Source organism: Poecile atricapillus, chromosome 14 (assembly GCF_030490865.1).
Source record: "Poecile atricapillus isolate bPoeAtr1 chromosome 14, bPoeAtr1.hap1, whole genome shotgun sequence".
Taxonomy (NCBI): domain Eukaryota; kingdom Metazoa; phylum Chordata; class Aves; order Passeriformes; family Paridae; genus Poecile; species Poecile atricapillus.
Window position 1 is genome coordinate 2,820,615 of NC_081262.1, and position 26,594 is coordinate 2,847,208.

At 44.8% G+C, this 26,594-nt stretch overlaps 1 protein-coding gene across 2 annotated transcripts in view; it reads left to right on the top strand.

The window, feature by feature from the left end:
- The window catches only part of CLUAP1 (clusterin associated protein 1), a 55,181-nt gene that overhangs the window by 21,287 nt on the left and 7,300 nt on the right, over positions 1–26,594 (top strand). For both annotated transcript variants that reach the window (XM_058850056.1, XM_058850057.1), the window contains exons 9-10: positions 14,370–14,442; positions 23,691–23,795. In XM_058850056.1, the coding sequence (XP_058706039.1) occupies positions 14,370–14,442; positions 23,691–23,795 (178 nt within the window). The remainder of the gene's footprint in view (positions 1–14,369; positions 14,443–23,690; positions 23,796–26,594) is intronic.

The window sequence follows — 26,594 nt, forward strand, 5'->3', positions numbered from 1 at the left end:
CCAGTTCCTCACCATATCCTTGTCCCCCCTTCAAAAAAAGTCTTCAATTAAATCATAACCTTGAAGTGAAGACTAAAATCTGATTTATCTCTTCTGTTCAAATAACTGAGACTTCACAGCCAAAGGAGAAATGCTTTGAACTGAGCTACCTGAAACTGTTTATGAATTCAAGTGCAGAACTTAGTTAATGGGTTGGTGCTCAGCTCTTCAGGGGATTTTTGTTAAAAGATAATAAGACAAAGAAAAAGCCCTTTTCATTCATAGCTGTGCCGTGATGAGAATATGGAGAACACACTTTATTTTCCTTTTTTCTCCTTTCTGTGAGACTCCTGGGACCCTACCCATATGGTTTGGCTTGTGGTTTCCTAGGATAAGCAGGGAACAATGCTTCAGCCTAATGCAGTACTAAAAAGTATAAAAGCTGGTGACAAAAAGATGTTGTTTTGCTTTGCACATTTCTATCAGTTGCACCTAAAAATACTTGGAACATATAAAGGATGAGACTCTGACCATCTCTTTGTGGGCAGGAGTACAGTGACTCAGGCAGCCACGAGTGCTTTGCTGCAGAAGTTGTTGCTTTGGAGTAGAAAAGGGGCTGTGTGTGTTTCTCTCCCAGCCAAATATTCAGAAGTGCTGGAGTCCAAACTGGGATTTGAAGTAATTATGAGATGTCAGTCCTCAAAATCAAACTCCAGGACTTGAAGACTTAAAGAGGGTCAAGAATTTCCTCTGGAGAAGGCTCTGGGGAAACTTTAGAGCAGCCTCCAGTGCCTAAAGGGGCTCCAGGAGAGCTGCAGAGGGACTTGGGACAAGGGATGGAGGGACAGGACACAGGGAATGGCTTCCCACTGCCAGAGGGCAGGGATGGATGGGATATTGGGAAGGAATTGTTCCCTGGGAGGGTGGGCAGGCCCTGGCACAGGGTGCCCAGAGAAGCTGTGGCTGTCCCTGGATCCCTGGAAGTGTCCAAGGCCAGGCTGGATGGGGCTTGGAGCCACCTGGGATGGTGGAAGGTGTCTCTGGCCATGGCAGGGGTGGGACGAGCTTTGAGGTCCCTTCCAACCCAAACCATTCCATGATTCTAATCCAGGTCCCAACTAAACCAAGAGACTTGCTGGTGCATTCCTACTTCCAAAGCAGTGAGGGGATGCACTGTTCAATCCATTTTGGATTAATCTCTGGCCACCCTGGAACACAAGGATGTATCTATCACTTCTTTCAGTCTTGATCTGCTTTTCAGGAGGTGCTTCCACACTTTGGCTACTTTATGGTGAAACAAAACTATGAGTTATTACATGTTTTAAAAAAAAGAGAACAGTTTGCTCCAAAACGATGCTTTGCATGTTGTCCTACAGTTCATAATCTTGTGTCATTTTCAGTATCAACAGAGGAAAAAATAACAAGGATAATTACATTTAATCTATCTTAAAACCCACTCACTCCAGCTGTCAGAAACACTGAAAATTATGTTGATTTTTTCCCCAACGCTGATTTGTCTTTTGTTCCACCAAACAAATCTTAATTAACTTCTGCAGTAGCAGCATGAGGCAATTCTTTTATCATAGCTGTGTATTTGCTAAAGAGCTTGCCAGCAAAAAGCATCAGCAGTGTAATTAGATAAATCCAGCACTCCCTGTGCTGTTCTGAGCTCTGCTTCCTGGGCTCCTCTCCTTGACTTAGTCCATGTTTTTAGGAGTTTTTCTTCTGATTGAGAGCCTGATTCTGGTGCTGAATCATGAGCCAGATCTGTGCTGCAGTTGGACTCAGAGTGGTTGGGTATCCACAGCCACCAACCCGGGCCAGAGTGCACCTCCTAATTAGCAAAGTGATTTAAAGATTTTAATTAAGTGCCACTAAGCAGTTGAGGCATTCCAGCCCCTGCAGAGCTGCTGGTTGTGTACATTTTCAGGGTGTTTTTTCCATGCTGTGGGTGTCCAGCCCCGTGTGGCTCCTGGTGTTGTCAGTGACAGGGAGCAGTGGCTGGAGTGTGATCAGTGGGAGGCTCCTGTTCCTGGGCTAAGAAATCTGTGTTAAAAGAACTGACAGGCTCGTGTTGAGTCTGAGCCCAGCAGTTAATTGGTGATGAAATAGCTCCTGCTGAGCACCTGCCTGTCTGATGTGGGAGCCCATTGAAATATATGAAAAATACAAAATGATTTGGCCATTATCACCTGGAGAAGGCAGAAGTCCACACATGACTCGTCTTTAGAGTGAGTTTCTCACACTTATTGACAGCTGTCATGCACTACTTACTCATGGATCTGAGGAATTTAAACAAGGGCCTTTTGTCTTTGCAGTTTCCTTTGCCTTCTTTACCACTTTTGTTATCCTTCTGTTCCTTTGTGCTGTTCATGGAATTAATCCATCTTCCTGCAATTCTGTGCCAAGGCAGGGATTTATGAGCCATGTCTCCTCAAAGATTGTGTCTGATTTTTCTGCTTTGTAAAAAGATTCAGCACTTTGTAAAAAGATTCAGAATGAGTTAATTCATTTTTACTCTGTTTCTAAGATGGAATAGTTTAGGGTGTTTAGACACAGAAGCTATTAGAACTTTGGCTGTTCTAAAAAACCCAATTTTCAGGGTTTTTTCAGATTTGGGGGTTGAAATTCTCTCTGGATTATAAATGAATGCCTCTCTTTTAAAGGACAACACAGACTAATACAGTTCAAAAAGGTGTTTTTGGAATTAGCTTATGTAATGCCAGAACAACTTGGCAATTTCCTTGGAGAGAATGTGCTTATTCTTTCTTGTGCTTCTCAGAGGACACCCCAGGAGTATTTTCCTCTTCAGCTGCTTTCTCCTAAGGTATTTTCAGACTGTTTTTATGCTGTTAGTGTAATCTCAGCTGAGGAATGCCATGAACACGGGGTGGACACAGGGATGAGGAAGTTCTTAGCCACTCAGTCTTTATCTTTGCTTTGGGATTGCTTAAACTGCTTCTCTTTTCATCATTATGAGGTTTCCAAGGGTATGTAGAGATAGAAAAACAGGAGATGGCTTTAAAGTGAAGGAGGAGAGGTTTAGATGGGATATTGGGAAGGAATTGTTCTCTGGGAGGGTGGGCAGGCCCTGGCACAGGGTGCCCAGAGAAGCTGTGGCTGCCCCTGGATCCCTGGAAGTGCCCAAGGCCAGGCTGGATGGGGCTTGGAGCAGCCTGGGATAGTGGAAGGTGCCTCTGCCATGGCAGGGGCTGGAATGAGATGAGATTTGAGGTCTCATCCAAGCAAAACCATTCCATGATTGATTCTGTGGAATATCAGTAAACAGTCCTTCATGATTAATCATGCAATTCCTAATAAACAGAATCTGTTGTGACTTACCCTTTGCAATCCACCCTCACTAAATAAAATCCCTTTTTCATTAAACTCTTCTCTTATCAGAGCTTCTGAATATGCATATTCATATTTATATGAATATATATAAATAGGGATATCTGAGTTCTGCTCTGCTCTGAGGTACCCCTTGGTTCTGCTGCTTTTTGCACTGATCTGTCCCTCTTAAGTACTAAATTCAACATTTCCACTGTGAGAGCTCTTTGCTGCAACAGCCAGCACAATGTCAACATGAAAAGCAGATGGTTACAGTCTTTAATCTTCTAACTAATGTGCATTTGAATTATGACTACTTTAAACATTTTACAGGTGCCAGGAGAGCCCTCCTGGTCCAGCATTGCTGAATTGTGTGGAATATCAGATGTAAAAGTAAGCACAGGCTGCAGAAATGTTGGTTGCTTCTATGTTGGCTTTCAGTTCAGTGTACAAGGGTGACAGTATTGGTGCACTGAGACACAGAAACCAGTGGGGAAATGTGGAATAAATTAGAACACGGGGCAGGGACTGCACAGAAAGAGAAGGGGCAGTGGAGCATAGGAGAAAAGGACAAAAGAAATTATTGGCTAAGAAATTATGATCATAGAAAGGAGAAGCTGGAGATGGGAGGTGGGAGAGCGTGTGGAAAGTGCATTAGGGAAAATGAAAAGGTTCTGTGTGCATTCATTGAAATAAAATCCTGCAGTCCCCTGCCAACACGATGGCAACTGCCCTGAGGCAGGTCCTGCCTGCCTGCTCCTGGGGCTCTGTTTATACTCTCTCCCATTAAAGCTGTGGGAGAACTTCTGGGGAAATTCAAACAATTGAGATCAATTGATCTCAGATCAACTGAGTGCTTAAAGATCTGTGTTTTCATAGGGATTATCTGGATGTCTGATGTGCCAGGTAGGTGACAAACTTGCCTTAGGATCCCAGATTTGGAGCCATTTGACTCACAGCTTCAAGTTCTTCATGTCTGACACACTCCAGAGCTCATTTTATCACAGAGCCAGAGATCAAACAAGAAATTCTTGAATCCCAAATCACTTACAGGCTTTTCTGAGCAATGGAAAAATTCATATTCTGCCTCCAGCTGCCCCTGAAGGGTAAAGAGGTTTCCTTGTGCCTCAGGGCTTGGTGCTGTGGTTGGATGTGAACCTTCTGTAAAGGTTGCTCAGTCTGGTTCCTTCCTGCTGCTGTTACAAATCGGTGCTAATTCTTTTATAAATTAAATACTCTGCACTGGAGGAAGGAACACAGAGAGGATCTGCTGAGTTTTGCAGGCAGGGTGAGTTTGTCATGCCAGCAGCTGTTTCTGGGAAGGGTGAGATGTTATGGCTCTCACTGACAGCATGGCTCAGAAATCCATGGGTGACTGTCACAAAGAGAAATCAGAACTATCTGGTCTTGAATAAATTCAGTTCTTAACTTACCTCACAAATTTCTTGTGCAGTGACTCCAGTGGAGAAGAAGCAATGCATGAGAACAATCTCTAATGCATTCCAAAGCACTAGAAACCTTGTAGGTTTTACATCTTCTCTTTATCCAGCTTCATTTGGGAAGAAGATGAATAAATGTGTGGTTCATATTATGGTCTCCCTGCTTTCCCTGCATTATCCTTTTGAATATTCACAAAGACTTTAGATGTCTAAAATATGTAACAGAATTCACCTGAAATTCACTCAGAATAGGAGACAATCAGATTACTTGAAAAAAACACTGATGAAGAAGATCAATTTCTGCTTTTCCCCAGAGATCAGCATTTAAATCATCGAGAAACATTTAAACATGTGATTGAAAGAAAAAGCTAAAATAACTCTTAATTTGGGACTGATGTTTGGTGCTTTGCACCAAATGAGATAAGTAGGTAGTGTTAAAATGATGTATAGGAAATTGAGGAGGTTTATGCTCTGCTGCAGGTACTCAGTGAGGAAAAGGAGCTGTGAGAGTGGCATTTTGATTTGCATAAACATGCATAATCTCATCAGGTGCAAAACACTGAGGTCTGAGTCTTTAAATAGGAAAATAATTCTCAGTTTTCTGGCTTTGTGAGAACAATTCCTAGTTGAGTTCTGTGAGGTGTGAAAGTGGAACACTGTGCACATGTGAAAGGTGACTCTCTGAGATAAATGTCCTGGTAGAAGCCTTGGCATGGGCTGGCAGGGGCAGTCACTGCCCTGTGCAGTCCCTGCCTCCTCCTCCTCCCAGAGCTCTGGGATCCTTTGGAGAGGATTCTGATATTGGGATAACCCATGGGCCCAACTCTGCATTTCAGCAGCTTTGCAGCAGGGTCAAACATCAGGACCAAGGAAAGGCGAGAAATCTCAGGACAAACTGCACACCTTTCTGCCTGGGTGCTGGAATCATATTTATTTTGCTGGAAATCCGGTTCCATTCCCGTTTGGACTTACCTTGAGTGTGATGTAGTTCCAAAATCAGTGGAAACCTCCATTGTAGGACACTGTATTGTGAGACTCTCGTGGTTTTTGTTAAATTTGCTGACCTGGAGAGCTGAGTGTCCTCCTCAGGCTTTGCTCCATCTGTGAGAGGACTGAGGAGGAACCTGCCCTGTTAAGCAGGGTCTGAGTCCCCTTGACAGTGCCACATTCCCTGGAAATACCTGCTGCTGTCCACCTTCTACTGAGAAACTTCACAGAGTGCACCCTGCATCTCAGTTCCTGCTCAGCCACCAGGGTGTTTAAACCTACAGCTCCAGTTTCTTAATCCATAGAGTAAACAGGAGTGGAGCTCTCCTGTGTCCCTGCTATTCCATGGAGAAGAGCAGAGCTATGGAAACCAGAGAAGGAGGATGTGTAAGGTGAAACCTGCTGGTGTTGTCCATTGCTGCTTGCCCAGAAATGATTTACCTGCTCTTTTGTGTTAAAGAACGTGAGCCTGATGCATGAACAGTCCTAGAAGCTGTGCTTGTCACCCCCTTCCTAAAGAGCTTTGTCTGCATCATTACTCACCTGCACTTCCTTCTTCTCCAACCCACCACAAGGAGATGTTTGAAAATAGTTTCATTCCAGTCATTTGAGGAGTAGGTAGAGCATTGTCCTGGGGAGCAGGAAGTAGGAGTGCAAATGTTTTCAAGCTGGAGAAATGGTATAAACCAGGTCTGTGATTCCTGTGCTTGGGCTCTGACAAGAGTTAGGGAGAGGCTTGATGGTGCTGCCACTTCATTTGGGTGGGAGATCAGGAATAAAGTGAAGTGTGCATCAGCCTCCTGTTGAAGAGGCTCTTGTTGTGAGAAATGGGGGCTGTATTGAGCTAATTGATCTCAAGATAGAAAGCAGAAGAGTCCATTATCAGTTCCTGGAACCCTCAAGTTCACCAAGAACAGCTGCCCTTTAATATGGTAAACACTCTCCTTGAAAAGCCTGAGTAATCCTGACCCCCCTGGAAAACTTGAGCTTTGTGCCACAGGCAGAGGATAATTCAGGAGTTGGAGTCTGGCAGGGATGAGGCAGTGACTGCTCTGTGGTGCTGAATAAGACACTGCTGTGCCTCCTAACTTCCAATCAGTGTTAATTTGGATGATGATTTCTTCAGGCACTGCAAACTGACCCCAGGTTTACACTGCAGAATTGTACATTAATTCAAATAAATTACACATCCAAACAGTATCACTTGTAAGCTCACTACAATAAAGATGGAATCCATGAAGGGAATGTTCAATGAGCTGTTACTGAGTCATTAAAATTCATCCCTTCCACAAAAGCAAATAGGAGAAATGGAGAGTTGTCATTAGGGGAAATTTGCATTGTATGTAATGCTGAATGCAGAGCACATCTGATCCACAGGATAAAGTCCACCCTCTGTCATGTTATTTGAGGTAGTAGAGAACTTGTCTGTGTTATTGCTGACTTGAAACTTCTTGTATGAAATGATTTTGCCTGGAAAATTCTGGGCAGAAAATGTTAGTTTGGATCTCTTCTTTCTTTCCTTAGCTCTGTTTAGATTTCTCTCAAAGGTGGCAGATGATTTACAGGTCTGTGCCCTGCTCTGGTCTCATGCAGCCTCTGCCAGTGCCTTCCCAATCCTTCTGTCTCCTGTGTCTGCACAGACCTCCTGAGCTGTGCCCTGCATGGACAGTCACACAAATCCTCAGCAGAGAGCTCAGTGCTGTTTTCTTGGATGTTCTGCTCCCTTGGCTCTGACCTGTGGTTCCTGGATGGGTCAGGAGTGTTTCTGCCATCACAGAATGGTTTGGGTTGGGTTGGGAGGGACCTTAACGCTCATCCAGGGCCAAGGGCAAGGACACCTTCAGCAACCCAGGGTGCTCCAACCCCCTCCAACCCGGCCTTGAAACCAGCACAGCAGTGCAGGGACGTTTTTGAGGTGGAAAGTTTTGAGTTGGGCTTTGTTTGTTCTCTTTTGGAGTTTTTTGAATAGAAGACAAGTCAGTTAAATCACTTTTAAACCTGCTTTCTTGGTCACTGACAGATCATTCTGTTCCAAGCAAGGTCAGCTGTGGCATGAGATTTTATCCAGTCCAGTCCTCAAAGCCTCGCCAGGACAGAGACTGTGCAGCCTCTTTGGGCCAGCTGTGCACTGTTTGATCATTCCAATAGAAAACATGTACTGTGCACAGTAAAACGTGCAGTAACCTCTGCAGAAAGGTTTTATATTGCATCAAAAGTCACTCCAGAATCATGCTGGGGGAGAATAACTCATTTACTGTGTGAGGATACAAGGGGAGTGCTTGGAGAGAGGCAAAGAGAGTTCACACAGAGCATGAGCAGGGCACCCAGGTCAGCAAACACATCCCACAGGGTGAGAACAAACAATTAGCAAGCTGCCAGTCCTCACCCTGAATAATCTCCTTCTGCTGAGTTCCAGGGGGAAGGTGTTGATGTCCAGGTTATGGACTGTGCTGTTCCCTTCCAACTCCAGTTCATCTGTGGATATTGCAGGGATGGGGCTGGATGAAGTCAGCACTTGCCAAGTAATTAAGGAAGCTTTAGGAAGAAATGTGTGAGAATTTTTAAATCAATCTGATTTTAAAATAGTTGCTGTGGTTTGGTTTTGAATGCACTTCACTGTCTGGCTCTGTGTAGCCTGAGCTGGTGTCATTGAGAGCTGCATTGGTGTAAATCAGCCTAAAATCTCATCTTTTCCTGCCTTCTGCTACATGTGAAGGCTCTGCTGGACACCTGTCCCACACATCCCTGATGGAAGTTTTCCTTCCTAAAGACTTTCCCTCAAAACAAAGTCAGAATAGCTGGCAATAGGACACAGGGATATGGCCTCAAGTTCTGCCAGGGGATGTTCAGGCTGGATCTCAGGGAAAATATCTTCACAGAAAGGCATTGCAGTGGTGGGGTCACCATCCCTGGAAGCATTCAGAAAACAAGTGGATATGGCACCTGGGGACATGGTTGACAAAAAAACCCTCAATCTCAGAAGTCTTTTCCAACCTTAATGATTCTGTGATTCTATGAAAACCTGTGCTAGTTTTTTTTTTACTCTAGTAGCCTTGCCTGATGAAACATTGCCCTCACACTAGAAAGCATTTGTGCTTTTCTCCTGACTTTCTTAATGGCATGAAAGATGCTCTGTTAATTAACACATTTGTCCTTGAAAAAAAGAAACCTTTCAAGGAACTTCTGAGGTGTTTTTGTGACTCCTCTTGATGAAAGTGCCCTTCAGTAGTAATCTAACAGATCTAATTGATTATTTTGATAAATGTGAGCGCTGGAGCTTGTGTGCCAGAATTTATTAGGAGACACCATATTTCTGTAATCCCTGTGGGATCACAGCTCTGCACACTCTGATTCCTCCTGGTTTGTTTCCTACGATGGATGCACTTGTGTTGAGGCACATGAGATGGGATCCCACTTGTTTTACCTTCAGAAGGAACATTCCAGAGCCTGTCCACAGTGCCCTGTCTCTTGTCAGGATCATCACCATCATCATCATTCCCTGCCAGACCTTTAAAGCCCTGCTCATAGCTCATAGCTGAGCAAGCCCCACTGTTTCAGGTGGGTCTTATCTCTGTCCCACCATTCCTCAACAGAATAAAAAGGAACAAACCCTGCAGCATTGCAGTCTAATCAAACATAACTACAGCCATTCAGAACAGGAATTTTGGGGGAGGGATTTAACAGTAGTGCAACATCCAGCAAACATCATCTCTGCTCTTAAAGAGCAGCCCCACGTGGGTTGGTACCTCCTGTTTCCATGAACTTTAGTCCCTTTCCCACTGGTCTTTGCAGATTTCCTGTCATTGAGAGTTGCCACATTCTCATCAGGCCCCTCATGATTTCTCCTCATCCTTTATCTCCCTTCTGCTGAATGAGTGGCCACTCTCTTACCAAAATCAGCTGCCTCAGTGTAGCAGGAGCTGATCTCAGGTGCTTTGTTCTGTGACAAAGCCCAAATGGAGTCAAGGTCAGCTGAGCCCTTCAATCCAGTACAAATTGGTTTCCTTCCTGCAAAGGTAGTCCAGAGCAGTGGGAGCACTGTAAATCACTCCACAAAAAAACAGTAGGAAACATTGTTTTCCCTTGCTAAGATGAAAACATTAGACAGAGAGACAATTCTGGGTTTGGGAGAGTGTCTGAGAAGAAAAGGAATAGCTAAGGCAGAAATTGAAATGCTTGATCCAAATGTAGAAAGTCAGTGAGCTCCAGCTGTTCTGTGCTTTTGTACTTATTCCCTTCTTATTTCACCTACTTCTTTCCCTTTCCTTTCTATTTAGTGGTAATTGTGTCTGCCAGCTGGCTGCAGGGTACAAATTATTTGTATTCAAAATCCTGCTGGTGTTTTAAAAAAACAAACTAAAAAAACCCCTAAAATCTAAAAAAAAAAAAAAAAAAAAAAGCTGAGCTGTTTTGAATGGTCAAATACTGCATCATTTTTATTCTTCCTGGGTTTGAGCTGCCAGACTTGCTGCTTTGCAATCTGCAGGGGCAGAGTTGTCTTCAATCTCATGATTTCTCATGAATTCTAGCTTGATGTTATGGTTTAAAGCAGAACTTGGGAACATCAGGTACATCATAAAGGACTGGGATAAAGGACTGGCAGCCTGGTCAGATCCAAACCCTGGATCTTGAGGCAAACACTGAGTCAGTGGCAGAGCAAGTTGTCTCTGGGTCTTCTGCTGTGGGATGTTCCCCATGGCCTCGGTTTAAAAACAAAATCACCCCAGAGTCTGCACACTGCAACTCAAAACTATTTCACATGTGCAGAGAGCAATAGATCAGATCATTAAAACATTCTGACACAATTTGTTGCAAAAACTTTCATAGGTATTAGGTGGAAAATGATCTGCTTTGCCAGTTGAGGAAGACTGAGATGCAGAGTATCTGTGTTGTCTCATTCCAAATCCAATCTACAAAAAAACATTTTTCTTGTGTGCTGGACAGGTAACATTTCTGTAACAAGAGAAAATGGGCATGAAAAAAGCCCAGTTGATTGTAAACATAGGTGAAACTAATTTGATTTAGAAGCCTCTGTGTGTCACCAGCCAAGGCATCACTGGTGGCCAAGGACACCTGAGCCCTGGTGCTGAGAGCAGGGCCAGGCCAGTAGCAATGAAAGCAATAAAAAGTCACTCTGTCCTGCTGTGAGGGAACTTCTGCACTCTTTGAACACACAGAACAGGCTGCACAGGCAGGGTGATCAGTCTGTCCCTTGGAGATCTTTAGGACCCAATAAATTCCAGCCCTGAGTGCTGGGATCTGATCCCACTGCTGGTCCTGCTGACCTGGAAGGTTCCTTGGATCCAGGGTTGTTCAGAGGGTCTCAGTGTCAGCCCTGCCTTGCTGCCTATTTCCCTCAGCTATTGGCAAAAAATTCTGCTTTGGGCAGATTTACACCCAGGAGAGGCTGCATAATGTATGAGGCAGAGGAGAATTTCCATCTGTCTGCCCCTAAAGCAGGATTTTCAGCCTCAGTGATCCTGATACCCTGAAAGCCCTGGGAGTCTCTGAAGGGGCAGGTTGGTTTGGATTTTGTGTTAATTGGTACTTAAATTGTGTTGATTTGACACTGTAATTCCCCAGTGGGAGCTGCCATTTCATTTGAGTAAAATTCACTTGTAGAGGGCGATCCAGAGAGTGTTTCCCTGCTGCAGCTCTTTGGGTACTGGAGAAACTGAACAGGAGCTTAAATAGTGGCACCTGCTCAGGCCCAAAAATGCAGCTTTGGTGATCACAGGCATTCAAAGCCTTTACAAAATTAAGTAATAAATTCTGTTTACTTTCTAGATTTTTGAATTGCCATCCCTTCTTCTCCCTCTTTGAAGATGTCACTTGCTAAGGACAGTAACCATCAGTTCACTGATGCTCTCCTGGTTCTGTTTTGGAGCTGCCCTTTTAAAACATTTTCTGTTGCTGCAGTTTTTGATGAGCTTCTGCAGAATGTGGCAGTGATGGAGCCATGAGCTGCTTTGGAAGGGAGGATGCACAGGCTCAGCAGGTCCCTTGGGCAGACAGTGGTGTGTGACCAGCAGTGCATCAAGTTATTCAGAAACCTAAACCAGAATTCAGAAAAACAGCATTTTTCCTGTCAGTTAAGTGTCTGGGCTGGCTTACAATGAGCCAGCTGAGCTGCTGGCAGTGAAAGGCTGGATGAAAGGGGGAGAAGTGGCTCATCTGTATGCATAAACATTCTTTTAGCCTTCATTTCCCTTGTAGTTTAATTTCATAAACCCCACCTTCTTAACCCTGCTGTTCACCCCACAGGTGCAGCACCCCATCCTCCAGTCAGGACCCTGGGTAGGCACGTGCTGAGCTGCAGTGGAGAATTTGCCTGGCTTAATTTTGTTTTGATGGATGAATTTGCAGCAGGTTCCTTTTGTGTCACTGCCCAAGTGCATTTCTGGGAGCTGGAGAGTGGGAGAAAGGAAGGAGCAGGGAAGCAGGGCAGAGGAGCTGCTTATTTCTCTGAATTGGAATTGCCAGCTTCAGTTGTGCTGGTGTGTGCCTGGAACTGCAGTGCCAGGCAGTGATCATGGCTGTGCTGATTATTTCACTGCACTGTGAACATTCTAAATGTGCTTCATGGGCTTATGAATTTGGCCCCGTGACATTTGGGAAATGCCCTTTCCTTTTTATCCTGGTTTTTCCTTTCTCTTCCATATACACTGTGTGGGCTGCAGCCCCCAGTGGGGTTGGGATCCAGGTAGGGGATGGATCCCTCATGTATCCATTTGTCCCAAGGACAGAGCAGGGGGGAGGCTGCCTTGGGAATGGGGGCAGAGTTTTTTGGTTTATTTATAGCACTGACCATAATTAAACCTTAGGGCTGGCTGGGAGGAAGAGGTAAAGATAAAAAAAGACAGCAATTGTGAGGCTCAGTGAGAAAATACTGAGACTCACTGATGCAGGAGGATGGCCTTGGAATGACCAAGGAAAACACTGTTAGCTAGAGACCTCTGAAAATTTTGCCTCAGGTCCACACATGTTTCAATTGTCATCATTTTTGAAAAGGCTTTGCTGGCACTGAGGAGGTGGAGAGTGTTAACCATGAAGAAGAAATTCATAAAGAACGTTTTCCTCCACAGAGTGTTTCAAATGTTCTGAGTCTACATGAAATGAGATAAAAAACATGCTTGTGTCTTTCCCTCGCTTGTTTTTGCAGGAATTATCTTCTCCCTGCAGAGCACACCCATCAGTTTGAGATTTCAGTACTCCTGGTGATGCCAGTTGCTGCTGGAGGGTCTCACTCCATGGGATTTGGCATCCTGACCTTTCTGCTTTATGCCCCTGGACACTGTCACAGCTGCTTCAGTTTTGCAGGGTTCTTCCTTTGGTCCCAAGGATCCATTAGCAATATTCCTGTCTCTGTTAGCACTGAGAGTTTGTAGAGCAGACATTTGTGTGATTGTCCAAAGCAGATTTTTGGGTCAGGATTTATTTCCTTTAGAAAGGTTCTGAGCTCTTTCTCACCAGGTACAGGTCACTTCCACTTGGAAACATCTTCCCTGCAAGCTTTTCCAGTATGAATTTCAATTCCCAGGACAGATCTTTATGTCAAGTTGTGTTGGACCATTCCAGTCTATCCCCAGACCTCTATTTCCAGCAACTTCTTCATGTGCTGGGTGGGCCTTGGAGGTTTCTTTCTCAGCTTCCACACTTATGGAAACAAATTTCCATATGAAAGTGTAAAGAGCTTGTGTTCCATTCCACATTTCATGCTCTTTCTTTCCTCTGTCCCATGGATATTTCAGCTGAGTCCACATTTCCTTCCCACAAGTGCACTCTCTGTGTGGAGGTCTGATCACATCAGAGTAACTGGTGGTTTTAATTATAATCATATTTTGCATAGAAAAAATCAAAGGCTCAGAAAAATCTTACTTCAATCCACAATTAATTAACTTGCCTCTGCCTGACTGGAATTGAAGAGACTGAAATTAGCAAAATTTGTGGCTAAATCTTCTATCAGCTGTTGCCAGCTGCTCATGTTGGGGGTTCTGGCTGTGCCTGATTCTGTGCATTTATATCTTACCTAATCTATCATGTTTAGTTTGCTCTTCACCATTAGCATTACCCAAATTTAAGCTAAATGTCATTAAAAATGAGCTAGAAAGGTCCCATTCTGTGACTTTTTAGTGTCATGACCTTCATTTGGTTGGTTTTCCTTTGCACCAGGGTGGTGTAGTAAATACATGGCTGTACTTTTCCAGCTCATGGATTGGGTTGTTTGTTCCAGTTTGGTTTGCATGCTTGGAAAGGTGTGGATGCTTTCTGGTTTGGATGTGTGTTAGAAAGTGCAGTCATTTCACAAACCAGTTCTGGTTTTTGATGGACTGTTGGCTGAAGATAACTACCAAAGCCTGCTTTTCAAAGCAGCAGCAGTCATGTTCTGTGGGATGAAGACAAATAAACTCATTTTCCATGGGATAAGTGATGTTTCACCCAGTGGGGATGTAAGGTTGAATTTCAATGCACTGCTTGACCTGGGCTTTATATCCTGACCCTCACAAAGTAAGCAGGAGCTCCATGTTTCAAATCAGACCTGTTTTTTCCGTAAAACATTCTCAATGCTGACATTTTCTTGTCCCATTCCCCCTGTGGCAGCTTTCCCAAGGCAGCTCTTTTCTCCTCTTGCAGGAAGCAGCCAACATGTTACGTCTTATTCAGAACAGGCTGAAGGAGGAGGAGCAGCACCTGCTGAAGAGTGGAAGTAAGTGGGATTTCCTTCACCTCTTGGAGTAGCAGAGGAGTTGCTAAGTGCTGGCTACTCCATGTGTAAGTGTCCACTCCCAAGGGGACGTGGGGTGATGACAGAGTCAGCAGGCAGGGGTACAACAAGTAGAATCATGACAACTTGAAAGGACAGCAGTGAAATGTTCTGTGAAATGTTCTCTGGGAATGTTCCTCTGGGAATGTTCCCTGCCTTGCCAGTTTCACCTGCAGAGCTCAGGAATGACCACAGTCAGCCACTGAATGCTGGGCAGTCCCAGAGCAGATTTAGGCTTCATTTTACTGCTCCCACCTGGGCTGGCTGGGGACACAGACTTGTCCCAGCACCAGGGGATTGCTGGCCTGAGAGCAGACTTGGACAGAGGATTCTTCTCAGCCAAATGCTTCATGGAGGTGAATAGTCCTGCTGGTTTGTGCCTCATCACACACGTGCTGGGGTGTCCTGCAAAACCAGAGTGTCCTTTCTGGCCCCAGTTTCTGTCCTCAGCACTTGTTGAGGACAGAGTTTGGTTCTGTGTTCAGAATTATTCTTTATTACACAGATCAGAACTTTCCCAGATGAAAACTCACAGCTTAAAATCATCTCTGATATCATCAATCTTCTCAATAGGATCCACATTTGCCTCCCTGCATTTGTTTGATTTTAGTGTACCTGCAAAATTAGAATGCAATTAAAATTTGGGGTTTTTTTTTTCCTTTTTTTACTAAACTACTTCTTAATTAATTAGGACCAGAAGGGAATTAATGACCTCTTGAGACTCTGTAGAAAGCTCACAAACCAGATACTGCTTTTTTTGAACCAAACACCAGCCAGAACTTGATCATTAACTACCCCTGTGAACTTGCAGTCTGTGCATTTTTATTTGATAACTGGGAGAAACTAGGAAGAAAGTTAATTCTCAGGATCAGAGAGAAGAGAGTTCATGAAAGCTGAAATTGAGTAAAGACATAAAAGTTGCACTTCACAGTTTGTTTGTTGTCTGAGATTTTCAGAGCAAATTCATGAAAGAGGAAATTCACTGATCTCTGTCCATCTTTGATCTCATATCAATGAAATAAAGAGTGAAGAAGTTTTAGCTGAAATACAGGATTTGTAATGTAAACTACAAAATGTGTAATTATTTTAAGGGTTTATTTGCATGAAAAAGTCCAAGTCCTGCTCTCTGACAGTTTTTGGGGTAAAAAAGTTGAGGAGGAGCTGGGCATCAGTCACCAGTAACTGGCAGTGTGAGGTGTAACATGAAAATTTGCTGCCCTGCTTTGTCTTTGTCTGTGGATTTTCAGCTGGAAAACTGTTCTGTCATTTTGCATCTCTGAAAAAAAAGAAACTTTGCCTTTTAGTGACTGATTTAACTGCCACCTAAGAATGTGATTATTACTTTTAATGACCTCAAATATTACCATAATATATCTTAATTCAAGTACCTAATTGTCATAATTAGCATTTATTCTAGTGAGAAGAGCACCAGGATCCTGCTTTCCAGAGCTGGCTCATTTATTGACTGTCCCAGCACCTTGGCAAACCGAGTCATCTCTGTCAGCTCCACCCTGCCTTTGTCTGGGAAAGTCTGCAGGGGAGCTGGGACAGGAAATTTGGCTCTCTGGGACTGTTTTCCAGTCAGGAGCACAGAGATTAATTAATGAATTAACTAATGGAATGCTGTGAAGCTCCCCAAGAGCACAGTCTGCTCACACTTAACAACCCTTAGAGCAGACCCCCCTCTCCTCTGCTCGTTATTAATTAAATGCTGCCCTTTAAACAATTCAAACCCAAGAGATTTGCTTTGGTGAGATAATGCAGAGGTTGGTGTCTCACATTGCACAGTTGGTTTACAGAGCAGCTGTGTTAATCCCAGGGTCCTCATCACAGGAAAAAATACACATTTGGCACAAGAGGAAACAAGGAAAGAGCAGCAGAATGGGCTCAGCCCCACTGAGCAGCTTTGCCTGCCCACCCACCCCCAGGGTTAATTGTGCAACTCACACCAGAAACAGGGATCACCTGAGGGATGGAATTTCTGCTGGAGAGGATTCCCAAGGGAGCTGCAGCTGAATCTTGCAGTGATTTTATCAAGACTGCTGCGAGCATGGTGAGGAAATGGTGTGAGGTGCTGCAGCCTTGAACACCTAAAGCTTGCAGCTGTCTGGGTTTTGGATGCTGCATGCTCCTGGGAGGACATGCCCTGTAATGAGCCAGTGACAGGGAAGAGTAAAGAACTTCACCATCAGAAACATCTTTCTGAAGCAGGTTTTTGGAGGAAAAAATATTTCATAGAATCCCAGACTGGGTGGGAAGGGAGCTTAAAGCTTGTCCCATTCCACTGTCCCAGGCTGCTCCAAGTCCCATCCAGCCTGGCCTGGGACACCTCCAGGGATCCAGGGGCAGCCACAGCTTCTCTGGGCACCCTGTGCCAGGCCCCCCCACCCTCCCAGGGAACAATTCCTTCCCAATTTCTTGTCTAAATTGACCCTGTTCAGTTTAAAACCCTCACTCCTTGTCCTGTCACCACAGACCCTGCTAAATACTTCATTATTCCACTTCCATTTTTGAGTAATGCCCCCCAAACAAAGCAAGGATGTTTCATCCAAAGTTTTATTCCATCTTTGGAAACTTAGGGATTTGTTGTGTGGGCCCCAACAGACACCAAGATGGTTGAAGTGGGCCCTGCTCTGACTTGGTCTTGCTCATGCAGCAGGTTCTGGAGATGAAGGGATGGGCTCCTTCTGTGCTCACTGGAAGCTGGGCAGGCTGGCCTGCTTCTCCCAGTATTCCAGGACTCCCTGGCTGATTCTGGAATGTTGGGGTGGGGGAGTGAGCTGCTTTGGAAGAGATTCATTGCTTCCCTCCTCAGAGGGGCTGCAGGGGCAGTGCCCCCAAAAGGAGCAGGGCAGGTTCTCTCACTGCTAACATTTTGCCCCTGGGAGCTGCAAAACACGTCATGAGGCTTTTCTAACAGCATGAGCTGGCAGGTGGTGACAAATTTGTTGCCATTAACTGCTAAAAGTCAGCATCTTCTCTGTCCTGTGAGCACTGCTGCCTTCACCTACCCTGGAATTGATCAGCTCTCACATTGTCTGGATCCCCTGACTTCATCTCCTGCTAATTTGGTAAGAAGGGTTCCAAATTAACATTTCATTTCTCTCTGCAATGAAGCTGCAGGATTTTTGGTCAGCTGTCAGGTGAGTTTCAGGCTGAGAAGCCTAAATCCTGTTTCTCATGAAGGAGAGCTGTGGGATGGAGGTTGAGTTGTGCAGGTCTGTGTTAAGAATAAAGCCCATGGATATGGACTTTGACATAAAACTGGCAAAATTGTTTAGTGTTACTGATCAACAGTCTGGTTCTTTTTTCTTTTGCTTCCACACATTGCAAATCAGCTTTTCTCTCTGACAGAGCAACTTCATAAAACCACTGCACTGAAAAAAATAACCAAAAAACCAACATTAAACTGTCTGAAATACTGTTCTGAAACAACATGAAGATTTTGAACTCTAGCTACAGATCAGGCTCTGAGTATTATCTGCCTGATGAAAATACGCACAATTAAGCATTTGCAGCAGTATAAAAATGTCTTTTGTGCTGAGCAGGGAGGAAATTGCTGTTATTTTTCTAATCTTTGCTTGGCAGAAGTTGTTCTTAGGCTGATCCAGGCAGTGGTGTCTCACTGCTGGTGTCTCTCTGCTGCCCCTGTGCCACATCCAGGACTGGTGCCACTTAACAAATCCAAATGCATGAAACTCAGGGCTTGGTTTCCTTGTTAATGGCAAAGTGACAGCTAAAACAGTGTATTAGACACTGCTTAGATGAAGGCTGGAGATAGCACTCCTGTCAGGTGTGGGTACTGGATGCTCTGGTACTGGACTCTGGGAGAGGAGAAGCCAGGGAAGGTCACTGATGACAGCAGAAATTCAATTTATTTCCGCAGGTTTATCCAAAATTACAAAAACTTCCTTGAGCAAAAAGGAACAACTTGCAATGTATCTAGGCTGAAATATTTTTTCAGACTCAGCAGCTTATTGCACTTACAGATCTTTCTTTTTCTCTTTTTTACACACTTTTTCCAATGCATTTTCTCATATTCTTCAAGAGCTTTTTATCAATTTAAAAGCAGGCAATGCAGAATCACAGGATCCCAGAGAGGTTTGGGTTGGAAGGGACCTCAAAGCCCATCCAGGGCCATCCCTGCCATGGGCAGGGACACCTTCCACTGTCCCAGGCTGCTCCAAACCCTGTCCAACCCAGCCTTGGACACTTCCAGGGATCCAGGGGCAGCCACAGCTTCTCTGGGCACCCTGTGCCAGGGCCTGCCCACCCTCCCAGGGAACAATTCCTTCCCAATATCCCATCCATCCCTGCCCTCTGGCAGTGGGAAGCCATTCCCTGTTGTCCTGGCACTCCAGGCCCTTGTTCAAAGTCTCTCTCCACCCTTCTTGTAGGATTATATCTGAACTATATTTTTTAAAAGGTAAAATATTTTGTTTTGAAATTGTAAAAACATAAACTCTTTGAATTTTTCAAAATATTTCCTGTATTTCTTTTGACCAAGACTGTGCCCAGGATTAATTTCTATATGCAGTATTTGCTGTAAAACTGAATTTTTCATTGACTGCCACTTTCTGTTGTGCTGCTCCACTCATTCCCCCTGCATCCTCTTGCTTGGTCTGTAGAATGAATAACCACTCATTTTCCCCAACTTTTGGAAATCTGCACTACTTGAATCTTGTTCAGCAGCAACCAGAGGATTTAACTGATGCTCCTGAGTGAACCCTTTCTACTCCAGAGCTGATGCTTTAAAATCTGCCAGCAGACAAAACAAAAAGCCCCATTGCAGCAGCTGTGGGATTTGAGGGGTAACTCCTGGATGATGTTGCTGGTGCTCAGGCCATCCATCTTCTTGTAAGAGACACTTGGAACTGCTCCACGGCAGCTTTGTGTTGTACTTGTTGGGTAATTGCAAATTCATGGTCTAATTTAATAGAGCTTGGATGGATTTTTGGCATGTAAGACTGTTAGAAATAGTTCTGGTCACCAAATATGACCTCTTTATCAAATGGGCTCAAAAATAACCTAACTGCTCACTCCTGCTCAGACTCCAGTCCCAGTTTAAGTGGAGCTTGTCATCCTGAGTTAATTTTAATTATTTCAAGTGGCTGAGACCTGTTGGTTCCCCAGGCAGTGGTTAATCATCCTTAATGATGAATTTGGAGTTTGGATGCTGTAGATAGACCAGGCTGGATGGACCTGGAGCAGCCTGGGTTAGGGGGAGGTGTCCCTGCCCATGGCAGGGCTGGAGTGGGATGAGTTTAAACTCTCTTGCAACCCAAATTATTCCATGATTCTGTGACCTTAAAATGACCAGGCAAGGTAAATAAGTGCACTTAGAGCTACCTCTGCAACCTTCTTGTTGCTGTATGTTGCTGTTACTGCCCAGTTTTTGGCTGCACAGCCAAAAGAACCAAAAAGTCAAAGAACATCCAAGTTTTCCACTGGAATTCCAGGAGTTACACACATCTGGACCTTGCTCAGTAGCTCTCAGTACCAGGCTGAATTCTTCTTAGAGACCAGATGACAGATCTCAGTTTTGTGCTGAGGACAAAGGACATTTCCTCCAGATATTTTTATACCCAAGCCTTTCTTTCCCTTCAGATGGCAGAGCTGTGGGTTTAGGAGCGGGCAGGCTGATCCAGAGCCTGGTGCTGTGGGTTTGCTGTGACAAGAGGATGGGTTAGGCAGAGCTGAGGCTTTCCACAGGCACTGGAAGAAATCACAGTGGATAGACACATCAGAAACCCCAATCCCACCCCCTTTGGTTTTTGCTGATCCCTTATTTCCTGCTAGCCATTAACTGGATTTCATTTGGGATCAAGTGGCTGTCAGTTGTCCATTTGATTGTTCTCATGATGTTTTCTCACCAAAACCAGCATCCTGCTGAGTGCAGTAATTGCTGTGGAGCCAGTGCCTGTGTTTCCAAGGCAGTGATTTTTTACACAGCACTTCCATCTAATTCCAGAGCATATCAATAAACAATGGCCACTGTGCTCATTATCCTCACCACAGTAACTTCTTCTTTTACAGCTGGATACCTTTACTTGAATATTGATATAAACTACCAAATCTGCTATGAAATCACCGCTAAGTTATTAAATCATGCTGCTTTTCCTTCAAGCATTACAAATTACCAGAAATTAAATCATTTCAATATAGTATTATCTGTCCAGGTTTCAGCTGTGGCTTTTTTCTGGGAGCAGGAACAAAAATCCCACCTTTGGAGATCAGTGGAAGCAGGATGTATTTTTTGTGGCTGGACAGTTTTAAAGGAAACTAATTTAGTTGACTGAAACCCATGTTTATGAAATAGAAATGTTGAAATGAAAGGCAAGTGGGGTTTAAAATCCCACTATATCCTCCCTCAGGTAAGCTGATATTTGGAGTGTTTTCTGTGCAGCAGAGGCAATCACACCAGTGGGCCCAGCACAATTTACAGACTTATTCTGCTGATTACCTTTTCATAATAAAAATACAAGAGCTGCTTAAAACCTCAGTCTGAAGCTTCTGGAAGCTGCCAGCTTGGCCTCAACTGGAGGACATGGATTGCTGAATAATAATAAATAAGTCTGTTGTGAGCATTCCAATAATCCTCATGTAAACCCATATAAATCTCATAAGCCAGCTCCATTCAGTGGGTTCTGTACTCCATGTACAAGCACGTGGCAATTTCTGGTGCCTGTGGATTATTATCTTCATTGCTTTATGCTGATCCTGAGAAAAATCTGTTTTTTTTAATAAGGGGAATGTTCCTTGTCTCTCCAAAACTGATTGTAATTGGCTGTGCAGTGGTACACTTAAGATTGTGGCTTCTTCAAGGGCAATCAGTCTTTTCACATGTTGTTAGATGAAACTTCCTGAACTGACACTTTTTTATAAATACCAAGAATATTTTGGTGAGAACTGGGCACACTGGGTGTAGAGTGAAGAGTTGGTGGTGAAACACTGCCTAGGACACAGCACTGGGCTGGTGTTAAATCCTGAGAAAAAGCCTGTACTCAGCTTCTCTCTATCTTGTGGTTTTGGATAACTTTTTAGCACTGTGCTCTGGTTCTGTGTCCTTGGGATTTTGGCTCAGCACAGTTCAGCTCAGCTGATAACTCAGATTGTACCTGGGCAGCGCTGGGCTTGGTGATAGCAGGATTGGGCTTGATTGGAGCAGTATATTTAGTTTTGGGGAGTGGAAAAGGTGCTTGATGTCTTTTTATGAGGGAGCAGGAGGCTTGGAGGCAGGAATTTTGATACTGCTGAATTTGCATTTGCAGCTGTCACTTCTCTGAGCCTCTGGCACGAGTTCACTGCAGGGATGCTCCGAGCTGGGCTCTGTGTTCCAGGATTCCAGCCAGGCTGTTCAAGGAAAACCCAAACTCTTGCCATGGATCCATAACAGGATTTGTTTCAAAGTCACAACTCAGCAGGAAAAGTGCTGTACTGTGGTTATTGGGAAGAAACTCTTCCCTGGGAGGGTGGGCAGGCCCTGGCACCGCGTTCCCAGAGCAGCTGTGGCTGCCCCTGGATCCCTGGAAGTGCCCAAGGCTGGATGGGGCTTGGAGCAGCCTGGGACAGGGGAAGGTGTCCCTGCCATGGCAGAGGATGGGACAAAATGGGCTTTGAGGTCCCTTCTAAGCCAGGCCATTCCATGACATGCTGGGAGTTCAGTTGATGAATTTGTATTTTCATTTGGCCTGAAAGGCAATCCAGGATTTTTAAAGGCACAGGGAAGAATTTCTTCCCCATATCCCATCCAGCCCTGCTCTCTGGCAGTGGGGAGCTGTTGGTCCTGCTCAGCTGGCAGCTCATGCTCAGGAGATCCCAGACAGGAGCAAGAAGCACGATGGGCATGGAATGGGAAAGGTTTGGCCAAGTAATCAGTGGGCTCCCTGCAGCATCCTCAGCTCCTGGAAGTGCTGCTGCCTAACAGGAACACAGATGACAAAGCCTGAAGGGGAGAAATTTATGCTAAAAATAAAATAAATAACCAAGAAGGAAGAAAAAATCCCACAAAATAAGAATGAGGACATTTTAGTAGCAGTAAGAGCCATCACAGATGTGATAAATTCATTCTTTAATATATTGAGCACAAACTGGAATCCTTTCTGGAAGCTCCACATGGCTCCTCCCAAGGAGTTTGCCCGTGGAAGGCTGAACAAAACCTCAGTTTCATAAATGCCAGGCAAACAGAAGCAGCATCCAGGTCACACAGCAGTGAGTGATTCCCTCACTTGCCAAAGAAGAAAGTGCAAATAGAAATTATAGCTAACTCTGCTGGAGCCTTGTAATCTTCCCAGGCAAGCAGATACTTCCCTTGCCATTATTATTTTCTCATTAACTTAATATTGCAGTGAAAAAGAGGATGGGAAAATGTCTAATATTTGTATATTGTCCGATAATTAAATACTGCAGAGATGTGTCAGCTCATTACTAATCCTGATTAAAGTAGTTATTTCCATTTTCAGCTCTGACATGTGTGTAATTAAATGTACCTGGGAAAGAATTGCCTATTTTCTCTAAACAATCAGCAGCAAATGTTACTATGCTGGGTCCTCCCATGGAGCCCTGTTGGGTTTGTCCTGGCACTGGGCTGGGAACTCTGCTTTGCATGGGGAAAAGGAAACAAAGGCAGATAATGAAAATATCTGAAGAAGTTCCTGTCTTTGGAAGCTTCCCTGTCTCTCCAGCATCTTGGGTTGGCTGTAGCTGCATTCCTTTAGCTGGAGATGTGGAACTGTGCTTTCATTTAATGCTTATCTAGCATTAAATGAAAGGCAAATAGTCAAAGGAGATGGGTTTTGACATTGCTGCTGGCAGGGTAAAACCAGGATAATAAACACATACTTCACAAATGCTTTTCAAAGAGTTTTATCTTTAAATCACTCGCTGAAGTAGCACCTTCATACCCAGAGGGTGTTTAAACAGCACCTTTGTGCTACAGTCTGGGATTGTCCCAAGGCTCTTACAGTGGGTGCTGCTTTGGCACTCCCATGCTGAAGGATTTCTCCTTGGGATGTGAACATTGGCTGTTTTCCTCTGCTCTCGTGCAGAGCCAGTGCTCTCTGCAGCTGCATTTTCAATTCCTCTGGGGCTAGAACAAAGGTAGAGCCGCTGGTATCTCCTGTGTCCAGCTGCTCTTCTGGGCTGGGGGTTGCTGGGGGTGATATTAATCAGCTGGCTTTGTTTTTAACCAGGTAATGATGACTCTGACATAGAAATCCAGGAGGATGAAGGATCTGACAGCGAGAGGGATTTGCAGATCCCGAGGCACCGCATCAGCACGGAAGCTCTCCTGCCAGGTACTCTAACCCTTCCTGAGCTGCCTTGATCCACAAGGATGTGCTGGAATTACCTGAGTAGCTGCAAATGTGAGAAGCCCCTGTCACCCTTCAGGATATTGGCACTGCTCAGCTCTCAGGAGCTGCAGGAGGATAAAGCCCTGTGGAAAAAACAGCGCTTCCAGGGGAGCCAATGAAGGATTATTTAATGGGGCAAAAAGTGATCGTGTGGGGAAAATCCCACCTTGGTATTGCCTTACACATTCCTGAAGCAGTTCTTTACAAAGCCATAGGGAAGCAATGCCATTTCTCATTGCAAATGCAAAGCATTTACTTCCCTGTAACTTGCTGGCACCTTTTTAGCTGGGAAACCTTCAGTGAGTCAGTAAAACCACCTGCACTGGCTGGGCACAGGTGGACACACCTGAGCTGCTGCTGCCAGGGTGGGATGTGAGCCTTCTGTCCTTCTGTCCTTCTGTCCTGCTTCCTGGGGAGTGCAGCTCCTCTGGCTGCTCCCACTGCTCACAAGCAGCTTAGAGGAGTTGCTGTGTGAGGGTCTGTGTTTTAGGTGGGAAAAGAAATGTTCTGCTTAGTCTGGAGTCAAGCAAAACACAGCCAGGAAATCGGGGAAGTTCTTTTTGGTAGCAGTAAGGGATTCTGAACTGTCAGCATAAACCTCTCTGGGGTCTGGAGGAAGTGCCTGTGTGGAGGATTTCAGGTGCCACCACTCCTGCTGGAGCCTGCTCCTTAGATAAACTGTGGGGTTTTGTCAGTGGAATTCTGCTTTCCCCTTTCTAACTGAGACCAGGGAAACAAGCTGATGTTCTCAAGTCAGTGTAATTCCAACATTTTTATTTTCCCTTCCTCTGTTTTTCTTGAAAATTGAAAAGTCTTGTTAAGTGCTAGAAACACTGCTAAGGAATATTGTATATTGGCATTTCTCAAGGAAAGGTTTGTACACAGATTTTAGGGCTTTGGAAGGGACCCTGTAGCTGTCAGTGGTGCTTCATCCCAGAGAACACCATGACCTGAGTCCCTGCTGCTCTTAATAGCAGTTTTAGAGTTTTACTCTAAAAGTTGTAGATTTTGCTGTCAGATTTTTTTCTAGGAAGAGCTTTGTTATCGTTAATTACCCTTAATGGAAACTCAGTATTAGTTTATCAGACTTTAAGACCTGAGATTAATGTCAAAAGCAGCAGCTTCTTTAGAAAACCAGGGCTGAATATTCTCTGCCTGTTTGCTGTTAAACACACCACAGATGTGCTGGTGTTCTTCAGCAATTTGCATTTAAAATACACTTAATGATCAAGGCAGCATAACAAGAACATTATTTCTATTAATTACTACTTTTTTCCTGGACTCAATTTCAGATATCTCAATCACTTTCTTTTGAAGCTTTGTGTTTTCTTCCATGGTGATGCTGCTGAGCCACATTTGCTCTCAAGCTGAGGAGAAAGGGCCCACTGTGCTCAGTCCCTGTGGCTGCTGGGGTGCACTTTTACATCTCTAATTCCCAGGTTATCAGTGCTAGGAGATAAGGCTTCCTCCCTCTCTCTGTGGTGGGCAGATATTCCAGTGTGTTTTGCTGTTAAAGAGGCAAGGTTCTCAGGGAGAGATAATCCCTCTTTTTAGGCCACTTGGTATAATTGAGAAAAATCAGCACACTCACCCTCAAGAGCCCTTTCATCAGCTCAGTCTAGATGCAGCAAAATTCAAACTAAATGAAGGTTTAACAATATTGCTCCTGGTTTTATTCCTTCAGCCAGTTAAAATTACAGGATTTGCTTTCCCATGGAACACCAAAGAGGGAGCTGGGGGAGACTTGTGTGGTGCAGAAAGAAAATCAACCCCTTCCCCACATGCAGAGAAGAACAGGCAGGAGCCCCTGGAATGGGCTCTGGAGCTTTGATTTCAGTGCTGCTGGGTCAGCAAACATGGCAAAACCAGTGTTAGGGAAGGGCTCTGATCCTGGAGGGAGCAGGGAGGTGAGAGTTTATGGCTGGGACAGCAGGGGCCAAGCTGCAGGTGCTGCCTGTGGGCCTGGGAAACTGCAGCTGCTTTATTGTCACAATATCACAAAAATATCACAAAAATTTATTGTCAAAATATCACAAAATCCCCTCCTTAAGGGGGCTTATTGTAGTAAAGCCATGTGTCACTGATCATTTGATTTTGTAGATTAGAGAATACCCTGATTTATCACAGAATCACAGACTGCTTTGGGTTGGAAGAGCCTTAAATTCATCTCATCCCAACCCCAGCCATGGGCAGGGACACCTTCCACCATCCCAGACTGCTCCAAGCCCTTTCCAGCCTGGCCTTGGACACTTGCAGGGATCCAGGGGCAGCCACAGCTTCTCTGGGCACCCTGTGCCAGGGCCTGCCCACCCTCCCAGGGAACAATTCCTTCCCAATATCCCATCCATCCCTGCCCTCTGGCAGTGGAAGCCATTCCCTGTGTCCTGTCCCTCCATCCCTTGTCCCAAGTCCCTCTGCAGCTCTCCTGGAGCCCCTTTAGGCCCTGGAAGGGGCTCTGAGGTGTCCCTGGAGCCTTCTCCTCTCCAGGTGAGCACCCCCAGCTCTCCCAGCCTGGCTCCAGAGGGGCTCCAGCCCTTGGGGCATCTCTGTGCCCTCCCCTGGACTCTCTCCAGCAGCTCCACGTCCTTCCTGTGCTGGGGATGTCAGAGCTGGAGACAATCTGGTCTCTACATTTTAATTTTAGCATTGTCAATGTGAATAAAATTTCACATCCATTTTTACTCTGTCTGGCAATAGATATTGGAGGCTGTGACAAATACAATGGACTTCCCTGAATTTGTG